Genomic DNA, 11,947 nt, shown 5'->3' on the forward strand with positions numbered 1-11,947 from the left:
CATGGATTTTCCTGATCCTGAACCCTGATCCTCACATCTCAGCCTCCTAGGTAACTAGGATTATAGGTAAGAGCCATCGTCACTCAGCTACATACTTAGATTTGGAACGTATTACTCAAACCAGTGATGAATTTCATTCTTTCATAAATGATCGGTATTTAGCCTATTTACTTATTTATATTTGTTTACTAATTACAGATTTCTAAGGTAGAACTGTTGTAAAATAAATACACATATTTAATGTGCACAAATTGATGAGTTTGGATCCAAACCACAGTTTCTTTGTCTCGTTTTCATTTATCCTTTACTTACAAACAAGAATTTCCCTTGGTGGAGGGTTACCACATGGGCCACACCTCTATTCCTTTTGGCTTCTACTTATTTTTAGGATATATGCCAGTTGGCCAGGACTATAATCTTGTTTATGCCTTCCACATAGCTGGGATGACAGAAAATACCACCATACTCATCTATTAGTTGAGATGGGGGTCTTTGTCCCAAGGGAGACTCAAATCATGATCCTCTCGACCTCTGTCTCTGAGTGGCTAGAAGTATAGGTGTAAGCCACCACACCTGGATAAAGCCAAGAATTTTTTGAAGATGAAAATTTGATGTTGTTAAAACCCTACTACAGGGCTGGGGAAATGGTTCAAGTGGTAGGGTTCCTGCCTAGCAAGAATGAAGCTGTGATTTTAAACTCTAGTACTAAAGAAAAAAATTCTTCTATGAATCCCCCAGTACTTATGATGATGATAGAGGTCTCTAAATTTATATCCCTTTAAGTAAAAAAATTTAGGTACAACACGCACAATATATGACTACTTACAAATACATATACACCTACTTAACAGATGTTACATAACATAACAGATATTAATATAAAGATGACCTAAACAATATTTAAACATTTAACTTTTAATGTATTTATCACAGCACAGAAAAGGTTTTACTTTGTTGCATAAAACCGCGCACATGCGTGCGCACACACACACACACACACACACTTTGATAAATGTTTTTAAGCAAAGCAATGTGACTAAGTCAAATCTAATTAGCTCCTCATTGATTTTACCTTGAAATGTGGCTGGCAATGAACTTATGCTAGGAGTTGGAGAAATGCCAATTTAGCCATTTTTTATGCCTGTTTAGGTTCACTACTTAGCACAGTCTATAATCAGAGGGTTCTTTATGGGACTCTCTAAAAGCCACATATCCAAAGTGAGATCTCATTAGTTAAATAGTATAATCAATAAATCTACTTAACCAGGACTATGAAAAAGCTTACAATAGGCTGAAAGTGAGAGGCATGAGGGAGCCACAGCTACCCCCTTAGGAGGACACAAGGCATCTCAATACTTCCCAACTGTAGACTATTTGGTCATCTGATTCAGGGATCAAGTGAAGATATCTGTGCCAACTACATCATACATATTAATAAAAATGTTATTTTATATTCAGAGATTGAAAAATAAGCTCTTATAAAATTAAGTTAGCTCTCTAAGGAGTCATCAGATATCTACTCTCTAGACAGTGACAAGAACCCTCTGTACAGAATACACAACATATGATTAGTATGTATATGTATTTACTTTTGTACACCAAAGATGTTAAAATTCATGAACACATGGGCTGGGGATACGGCCTAGTGGCAAGAGTGCCTGCCTCATATACATGAGGCCCTGGGTTCGATTCCCCAGCACCACATATACAGAAAATGGCCAGAAGTGGTGCTGTGGCTCAAGTGGCAGAGTGCTAGCCTTGAGCAAAAAGAAGCCGGGGACAGTGCTCAGGCCCCTGAGTCCAAGCCCCAGGACTGGCCAAAAAAAAAAAAAGAATACAGGAAATCTTAATGAACTGGAAGCAAATCATTTCTATCAAAATGATGTCTGGAATTTCTGTAAATAAATATTGTTTAAAAATACATGAACATGAAATACCATCATTTTGCTACCTAAGAATATATGCACACATAAAAACTGTGAAATGTTTTTAAACAAAGCAGTGATCAACTAAGTAAATGAACTAAATAGATCCTCGTGGATCTTACCTCAACTCACAATCAGCCACCTCTGGCCTCTCCAGCACATTTCTCAACACTCTCTCCCTGTTTTTCACAGCCTTGATTTGGCTTCACTGTGTTGCTCATCATGCCCTAAATATCCTCTCACACCTGTCAGTGCTTCTGCTGTGAAGATGCTATCAGATAACCAAAGTGGAAGTACTAGTATATAATGGTTACTTTTGGTAAACTCTTGTCGAATCTTACCACAAGGTAGTTAAGCCAGATCAGTAGTTCTGCAATTTAGCCTAGCTTTAAACCACCTGAAAGACTTCTTCAACACAGATTGTTGAGCTCAACCTCCAGCATTTTTTAATATCAGATTCAGAAGGTTGGAGGCTCACCTAAGAATATGCATTTCTAGCGAATCCCCAAATGTTGCTAATATAGTTGGGTCTGGAGACCACACCACACCTTGAGAGCCAAAAAAGTATATATACTCTATAGTTTTCCCAATTTCAAATTATTTATGACTCCTCAGTTTAATAGACAATGAAATAAACATTAATCTCTATAAATTAATGTTTCACTTATCATATATGCAAATATGAGATCCATAAGCTTTCAGATGCATAGAGAAAAATAGCACATTATTTAGAATCAGATGAGTCCAAATCTCACTTCAGAGTTGTGTGGTTGACCTAAGATAAACTAATTGCTGTTATATTCTTTGATAAAATGAGAATGTACTAAAATACTCTCTCATATATGTTAAACATGAGATAATAGTAACATGAAAAAATTTGTAAAACAAAAAGTTTTATATATGAACTGTCCCAGTAATATTTATGTATAATATACATTTAATAGGTATAATGGACATTTAGTAAGACATGTTTAAAACTTTCAAAAATTTTGTTTTGTTTTGTTTTGAGATGGGTCTTGCCATGTAGCACAGGCTGGCCTGTAACTGTTTTTTTTTTTTGTTTTTTTTTGCCAGTCCTGGGACCTAAACTCAAGGCCTGGGCACTGTCCCTGAGCTTCTTTTGCTCAAGGCTAGCACTCTACCACTTGAGACATAGGACCACTTCCAGATTTTTCTGTATATGTGGTACTGAGGAATCAAACTCAGGGCTTCATGTATGCTAGGCAAACATTCTACCACTAAGCTACATTCCCAGCCCCTGGCCTTGAACTCTTTTTTTTTTTTTAAATAATTACTTATTTATTGTCAAAGTGATGTACAGAGGGGTTACAGTTTGGCCTTGAACTCTTTTTTTTTTTTTTTTTTTTTTTTTTGGCCAGTCCTGCGGCTTGGACTCAGGGCCTGAGGCACTGTCCCTGGCTTCTTTTTGCTGAAGGCTAGCACTCTGCCACTTGAGCCACAGCGCCACTTCTGGCCATTTTCTGTATATGTGGTGCTGGGGAATCGAACCCAGGGCCTCATGTATATGAGGCAGGCACTCTTGCCACTAGGCAATATCCCCAGCCCCGGCCTTGAACTCTTAATCCTCCTATTTTGGCCTTCTAAGTGCTGAGACCACAGACATTCACACCACACCTGGATCAAATTTGCAAAATTTTTCAAAAATTTCAGTTCATTGATAAATCTATAACGTACATGTTCCTTTATCTTCTGAAATATATATGTTTGAATAATACCATTAATAGATAATGCAGGTAATAGGTGTGTGGCTGAGACAGTTCCCAGTGATCTTTTCTCCCCAGTCTTCATACCTGTGTTTTGTTTCCTCCCACAATGAATCAATGACCAAGAGAATTTTCTAAGGCTACATAAGAGACATTGCAATTTCTTCTTTGGTTTCTTAGACCTCTCACTCTGGGAAAAATCCACTGTCATGAAATAAAGGCACTTAAACAGCTCTGTAAAGATACCCAAGAGGACCAAATGGAAAGGAAGTAAGGCCTCTGCCAACAGCCAGCATCAGACATTTGAGTAAGCCACTTTGGAAGTGGCTCCTCTGGCTCCAGTTAATCCTTCAGATTACTAGAGCCCAAGCCAACATTTGACTGCATATCATGAGGCCCAAAACACGCTCAAGTGTTAGACCCACAGAAAATACAAGATAATAACAATAGTAGTTATTATCTCTACTACTATTATTTTTTTTTGCCAGTCTTGGAGCTTGAACTCAGGGCCTGACCAATGTCCCTGAGCTTCTTTTGCTCAAGGATAGTACTCTACCACTTGAGCCACAGTGCCATTTCTGGCTTTTTTGTTTATGTGGTACTAAGAAATTGAACCCAGGGCTTCATGCATGCTAGGCCAGCACTCTACTATTAGGCCATATTCCCGGCCCCAACTATTATTATTTCATACCAAAGTTTTAATTTTTTGTTTTGCTAATAAGTCACCTCATTTGTCTTGCCTGCTTATGACTAGTGCTCTACCACTTAAGCCATGCCTCCAGCCTTACTTTCCACTATGTATTTTGGAGGTGGAGTCTCTTGTGTTTTTCTGCCCTGGATGGCCTCAAATTGATTCTCTGGATTGTAGTATTCCAAGTAGCTAGGATTACAGGCATGAGCCATGGCACCACCAAGTTTTTAAGTAATTGTTACACAACAATAGAAAACCAACCCAGTAGTCAATTCATTGTGCATTTATTTGCTATGTTCCAGGAACTATGCTAAGTACCCCCAAAGTTCTATGATGTATAGGCTATTATAATCCTCAAAGAAGAAAGGGTGGTCCAGAGAGATTAAGTACTTTAGTCAAGTTTCCATGGCTAATAAAGCGGTAGAAGTAGAACTGGAGCTGGTAGCTCACACCTGTAATCTTAGTTACTCAGGAGGCTGAGTTCTGAGGATAACGATTCTAAGATAACCCAGACAGGAAAGTCTGTGAGACTCTTATCTCCAATTAACCAGCAAAAAAGCTGTGGCTCAAGTGGTAGAGAGTTAGCCTTGAGTAAAAAAGCTCAGGGATATGTACAGCCCCAAGACTGGTACCAAAAACAAAAAATGAAGAAAAAGTAGAATATGAACCTAGGTCTATAACTTCAAAGCCAAGTTTCTTGTTTAGTTATTTATACAAGCCAAGATAAAGCTTATTGGGGAGAGAAAGCAGAAGCAATTGAACCTCAGAGGAAAACAAATTTACATAAACCACTGTGGGGGCAGCCCAGGGGCCATACCTACATCCTACATAAGATGCCCAGCCCAGGACTCACCCAAATCTGCAGCTTCACTCGTTTCTCGTGGCGGTAGACTGTCTTCACCTTAAAGTCGATGCCCACAGTACTGACAAAGGCAGGGGTGAAGGTATCATCAGCATAGCGGAAGAGGAAGGAGGTCTTGCCAACACTGCTGTTGCCAATGATGAGCAATTTGAACATATAGTCAAAATTCTGGTCAGAGGCATCTTTGATTCCAGTTTTACTATCGGTCACTGAAGCCATCTGCAAGAGAGATCTCTATGGTCATTCCAGAACACACTTTCAGAGTGACATTGAGTCACCAATCGTCTCATGGCCACCTGACATTTACACACTTACTCCCCAACATCAGAGAGAAAATATATGCCACTCAGAATCACTCCACCACTGTAGAAGCCCCAAATGTTGTCTTAGGATTGGGGTTGAATCTAGGTTCTCCTACTCATTTCCTCAACAAATATTTACTGAACACATTGCTCTAGGGCAAGCTCTGTGTTGATCATGGAGAGTACAAACATGAATCAGACATAAGTGTCTGGTAAGAATCAAAGAACACCACACTGCCTTATGTATGAAACTGTAACCCCTCTGTACATCATTTTGACCATAAATAAGTAATTATTCAGGAAAGAAAAGAATCAAAGAACAGGGAAGCAGAAGCAGGCAAGTGATAAGACAGGGAGGCTCTGGTTAGAAGAAGGTTCTAACCCTTGGAAACATAGTACTCAAGGAAAGTCTTTTGTAGGAAGAGGGCTATCATTCTCTGTTTTAAAAACTTTCATGAGGGCTGGGAATATGGCCTAGTGGCAAGAGTGCTTGCCTCAAATACATGAAGCCCTGGGTTTGATTCCCCAGCACCACATATATAGAAAACGGCCAGAGAAGGCGCTGTGGCTCAAATGGCAGAGTGCTAACCTTGAGCAAAAAGAAGCCATGGACAGTGCTCAGGCCCTGAGTCCAAGCCCCAGGACTGGCAAAAAAAAAGGGGGGGGGGGTAAAAACTTTCATGAGGCCCAGCACTGGTGGCTCACGCCTGTAACCTACCTACTCAGGAGGCTGAGATCTAAGGATCTCAGTTCTAAGCCAGCCAGTGAAGACTAATCTAAGAAATTTTTATCTCCAACTAACCACCAAAAGCTGCAAGTGGAGGTGTGGCTTGGGTAGTAGAGCACCAGCATTGAGAGAAAATGCTAAGGGAAAGCAGCCAGTCTCTGAGTTCAAGCCCCAGTAACACACACACACACACACACACACACACACACACACACACACACTTCCATGGTTGTCCATAGCTCTAAAGATCAAACCCAAAACGTCCAAGTTAACAGAAAGCCAACAAACCAAAGAATCAATTCTCTAAGCTTTTCCCCAAATCCTTTCCCCCACCAACATGTGCTACATTTATATCAAAATATTTATGTCAAATATCAGGTTTTTCAAATGTATACCAAATTATTATTTATTCCAAATATGCTATACTAGTTTGCTTTTGTTCTTTATATATGTATTTCCTCTGCCTCCATGCTATTTCCACCCCCAAATAAACTCTTATTCAGCCCTTTAGGTCCCGGTCAAACACATCTTCTCTGTGTATGCACGTGTAATGGTACATTCCCAGAACACTCAAATGGTACTTGTGTCATTTCAGAGCTGTTTACTATTCTGGCTCCTCTTTTACACTGAGCATCTGGGACTTAATGCACTCCATTTCTGCACGTCTGGCTTCTAGAACAAATCCTAGTGCATAATAGCATTCAGTAAATGTATACTGAATTAGTGAAAGTCACTTCATCATTCTGGACCCCCAATCTCCACCACTGGATTGTGGAGCTGATTTACTTCATTTCTGTAGTTAGATTTTATTCAACTGCCTTCTCTTGCATTGAGACTCCATTACTTGTATCTATTTGACAATGAATTATCTGTCTCCCCTTCTGGATTCAGGGAAATGTGATCCAAACCTCACCCGCCAACACTGGACCTATTTTAAGTCCTTAGGATGTGTTTTCCATAAGCATTTATCAAGCATTTTCTATGTACTAGACTACTGATATAAATGCCGTATTACTAGTTTTCATTTTTAAAATAATACAGCTAATTTTACAATCTCAGAACTTTTTTTTTTTTTGGCCAGTCCTGGGCCTTGGACTCAGGGCCTAAGCACTGTCCATGGCTTCTCTTTGCTCAAGGCTAGCACTCTGCCACTTGAACCACAGCACCACTTCTGGCCGTTTTCTACATATGTGGTGCTGGGGAATCGAACCCAGGGCTTCATGTATACGAAGCAAGCACTCTTGCCACTAGGCCATATTCCCAGCCCTCAGAAAATTTTTGAAGTAACACTTTCATGATAACAAAAGGCCAGGCTACGGATACTAGCTTTCCCAATAACTCAATATATAAATTAGGACAAATCATTGAAGTTTAAGTTTCCTCATCTGATAACAATACATACTTCATGAGGCTGTTGTGAATTTTAACTAAAAGAAGGAATATATATGTGCTTCTTTCACTGTGTGGGAAAAAATGTACGTGGACTTGCATAAAATTATTGGCTATGCTACCCTGAGTGTAAGAGTGGAGAGTGACGGCTCCCATTCCTGCTGTGATCAGTCCCTCTTCATTTTATAAGTAAGAAAAATTGAGGCTTCACAAACAGTAAGGATTTGTCACACAAGTCAGTTCAGGACTAGAATTTCTGAGATCTAATGTCTCCTGGATTTGACTAGTATAGGGTGAGTAAAGAAGAATTCCCCACAGAGCACCCAGTTACCACACTGTACTTCCCTTAGTTCACAGTCAACATCTGCTTATGTGGACACACGTGGGTTTCCTGGTAAGTGGTGTGAAAACAGGGAGAAGCAGAGAGGGAGAGTAGAAGGGTTAAGATGGAAACCCTCTAGGGGTTCTTCAGGGGGAGGGGGAGTAACAGACATCTGGAAGAGAGGAAAAAAGCATCCCAGCAGGCAGTCGCCTGAGGCAGATCTGAGCAGACAGGTCACTGCACAGTGGTGCGTGCAGAACTGCATTTGTAAGATAAGCATCAATCAAATCTTCCCTCTCTTTTGTGACAGCCACATAAAATGATAAAGCTGGGTAGCTCACTGTGTCAGTGATGAGAAATACAGATGAATGCGCAGGAACCATCTGGGAAGTCATCCCTGGTCCCAGGCTGAGGAAAGGAAAGAAATGGCTCCTTAAAGTGTTGCTGTGAAAAATAATAAACCTTCCCATCTCAAAGATAGCAAAAATAAACACCTGAGGAAGAAGTGATCTTCAGCTAGGAAAGAGGGAAGACAAGTGAGCCTTAAAACCCAACAAGAAAAGATTAACACAATAAATGTAGTGAAGAAGGGAATAGGTATACTTCAAAGGTTAAGGATAAGATTGAATCTAAGAGACTTGAATCCTCCCTTCTCAGTGTGTGTGTAATCACAGGCATATCCTACCCTGAACCTCAGTCTCCTCATCTATGAAACAAGTGAATAAGATGACTTCCTGGAAAAGCTGTTAAAATCAGTGGATGAGCGAGTGCATTATAAACCTCTTCAATTTTTCTTTTGCCTGCATGCTTCATGTTTTCTATTAGAAAGTCATCCTGAGTAATGGAAATAATTTAGAGTTCCAAATCAAACAAACTAGATTCAGTTTCCAGCCCTATCGTTTATTAGCTATGAGACTGGGGACAAGGCATTTTATGACTAAGACATAGTTTCCTCCTTGGTAAAACAATCATTGTTAGGAAGATTGGAAGTCATGTAAGCAGTTCATTTAGCATAGTATATGGAATATAGCAGGGACTCAATAAATGTAACTCTGTGTCCTCTTTCAGTGAGTATTTCTCAGTGGGAATAAGGAGGAAATGGGGCAGATGTGGACTTTACTCTTCAATATGCCCTTCCTCCACAAGTCATACTTTAACTAATTTTACATTTCATCTTTCTTTAGATCATTCCACATTACCAACCTATGACTACCAGCTCAGCCCAGAGCCCCTCACTGTTTTCCCAAGACACAAAGGACCACAGAAACAGTATCATAATAGCTACCATCTACTGAGCATCTATGAGATGTACCCTACTAATTGCTTTGGAAGTATTGGATCTTGAACACAATGAACACTTGGTAACTGCCATTTCCTTCCTTCTTCAGACTGGGATGAGATAGACATGAGTGCATCTACTGACAAAATGGAGGCACACCTACATAAAAACATCTGAAACGTCTCTATTTTGTAGGACTTTACATAGCTGAGCACCTACTACGTGCTGGGCCTTGTGTGTACTCTGGGAAGATAAAGTGGAATCCTAATGGGCTCCTTGCTTAAAAAGGAAACATGCTGGGCACCAGTGGCTCATGCCTGTAAATCCTGTCTACTCAGGAAGATGAGATCTGAAGATTGAGGTACAAAGCCAGCCATGGCAGGAAAATCCATGAGCTACTTATCTCCAATTAACCACCAAAAAGAAGAAATAGGGCCTGTGACTCAAGTGGTATAGTGCTAACCTTGATCTTAAAAGCTCAGAAACAGTGCCCAGGCCCTGTGTTCAAGCCCCTGATGGGTACACACAAACACACACAAAAAGACGAAACCAACTTAAACATTCTGTTACTGGTTTCCTTTATCACAATCCTTAAGAAACTAGAGATTTGCTTTTTGAACTGGAGATTCTTTTAGATTTTTTTTTTTTGGCCAGTCCTGGGCCTTGAACTCAGGGCCTGAGCACTGTCCCTGGCTTCTTCCCGCTCAAGGCTAGCACTCTGCCACTTGAGCCACAGCTCCGCTTCTGGCCGTTTTCTGTATATGTGGTGCTGGGGAATCGAACCTAGGGCCTCGTGTATCCGAGGCAGGCACTCTTGCCACTAGGCTATATCCCCAGCCCTCTTTTAGATTTTTGTGTTTCTTCATATCGCTTCCTCTGATGGGAACACACTTACTACACCACTAGCTAAATTCTTCATTGTCAAACCCACCTGCCTTCCCAAATCACCTCCCCTCTGGGCTTCCTACAACCACAGACAGTGCCTTTCACCACTTCCATTGTCTTCCTCTGTTTGTTGACCCAGAACAGGTGTGTGCCCACCTGTGCACACACACATTCACTCCTTTTACAGTCATCCACCCTTTCCATCTGGATTCTAGAAAAGGGGGGAGATGCACACCTCCCCCCAACACACACACACGCACACACACACACACACACCACCTTTATTAGCTTTCAGAAGCTGCCACTCTACCCTCCCCAAAGTCCCTTCCATCTTGAGTCTGTCTCTACAGCAGTCAGCCTGAGGATGAAATGCTCAGTCCACTGTTTTCTTTCGGTGATCCCAGATGGTGGTATAATTGGGTCCAGGGTTTGCTCCTCCTCCCTCAGTCTTCTGAGAAGCTAGGCTAGTGTTCACTCTGACCCCCATGTTGTCTTCCCTCACACCACACACACACACATCACACTCCATACTTGACACATCCTCCTCAACCTGACCCAGCTCCAAACTCTCCAAGTTCAAGGTTGCTCTAGCCTTCTGACCAGAACCCATGTGCCACCTGTCCACATCCAGAGCCATTGCCCTTTCTCTGTCCCAGCTCCTGCCCCCTTCGTAGTTGAGAGCAAAGCCAGCTCTCCCTTCCACCCCCTTATTTTTCCACACTAGCCCCTCCAAGCCCCACCCCTCACCCTCCAACGCACCGAGAACCCCTCTGGGGCACCAGCTGTTCTCTGCTCCGCACGGCTTTCCATTCCACACTCGTGTCCCCCGCCATCCCTGGACCCTTACCTGTCAGCACCTCGCCCCTCTCGGCTCTGAAGACCCCCTCCGACCCCACCCCCAGCCTAGGCTCTGCACCTCCACGCCTCCCTCTCGCCCTCGCTCCCTTCAATCCTCCCCACCCCAGGCTGCCCGACACCCCCTTCCCGCAGCGCCCCGTCAGCCGCTCCCCAGCGCCCCCGCCCCCCGCCCCGTCTCCCCAGCGAACCCTCACTGCCTCTGGTTGCCGCTCTTCATTACCCTCAGCCCCAGCGCTGCTTTCTTGGCTCCCCCTTAGGCTGCACCTTGTCCTCGGAGCTCCCTCAGCGGCCCCCACACACGCTCCGGGGAGACGCCCCCTGCTCAGGCCACGCTCCCTGCACCGCGGGGTCCCTCTCTAGCGGGCGCCCCCAACACCTGCCCCGGCCCCCTCGGCCGCCAAGCGCCGCCCCGCAGCCCCCAGAGCAGGGAGGGCGAGCGGGGTGCCGGGGCCGCGCCCCTTACCTCGGACTCCGAGTGCGGGACTGGGGGGACTCACTCGCCGAGGGGTTGCACCTGGCGGCTGGAGGACGCGGCGGGCTTCGGGGAGCCGGGCGAGGCGGGGTGCAGCCGGGCGGGGCGTGTCCGGTCCGCACCTCAGGCGACCGCAGGCTGTGGCTGAGGCTCCCGCTAGGTTCTGCTCCCGCGGCGGCCAGGCCCCGCCCATGGGCGGAGCCACCTAGGACACGCCCCCTCCCGCTGTAGGCAGGTGCCAGGAATGAATCCAAAAATGCTTTGGGGACCACCACTCTCTCCATATTTGGGTGGTTGTTGTGACTTACCTTAATCCTTACCCCATGTTCCATAGTGGGTGATGGGAGTGCTTTGACAATATTGTAGATGATGATAGGTGCAGAGATTTGCCATTTCCCAAATGTTTTACTGTGGGTTACATGGCTCCATTCACACACGCACATACACACGCGCCCGCGCGCGCACACACACACACACACACACACACACACACACACACACACACACAGAG

At 43.5% G+C, this 11,947-nt stretch overlaps 1 protein-coding gene across 1 annotated transcript in view; it reads right to left on the reverse strand.

Annotated features, from left to right (window-relative positions):
• The window catches only part of Rab3b (RAB3B, member RAS oncogene family), a 58,993-nt gene extending 47,529 nt beyond the window's left edge, over positions 1–11,464 (reverse strand). The window contains exons 1-2 of the mRNA XM_048349914.1: positions 11,428–11,464; positions 5,194–5,421 (exon numbers count right to left, since the gene is read on the reverse strand). Of these exons, the coding sequence (XP_048205871.1) occupies positions 5,194–5,421 (228 nt within the window). The 5' untranslated portion in view covers positions 11,428–11,464. The remainder of the gene's footprint in view (positions 1–5,193; positions 5,422–11,427) is intronic.
• Between the last annotated feature and the right edge of the window lie 483 nt (positions 11,465–11,947).

The sequence above is a fragment of the Perognathus longimembris genome, chromosome 7, assembly GCF_023159225.1.
Source record: "Perognathus longimembris pacificus isolate PPM17 chromosome 7, ASM2315922v1, whole genome shotgun sequence".
In the NCBI taxonomy this organism is placed as follows: Eukaryota; Metazoa; Chordata; class Mammalia; order Rodentia; family Heteromyidae; genus Perognathus; species Perognathus longimembris.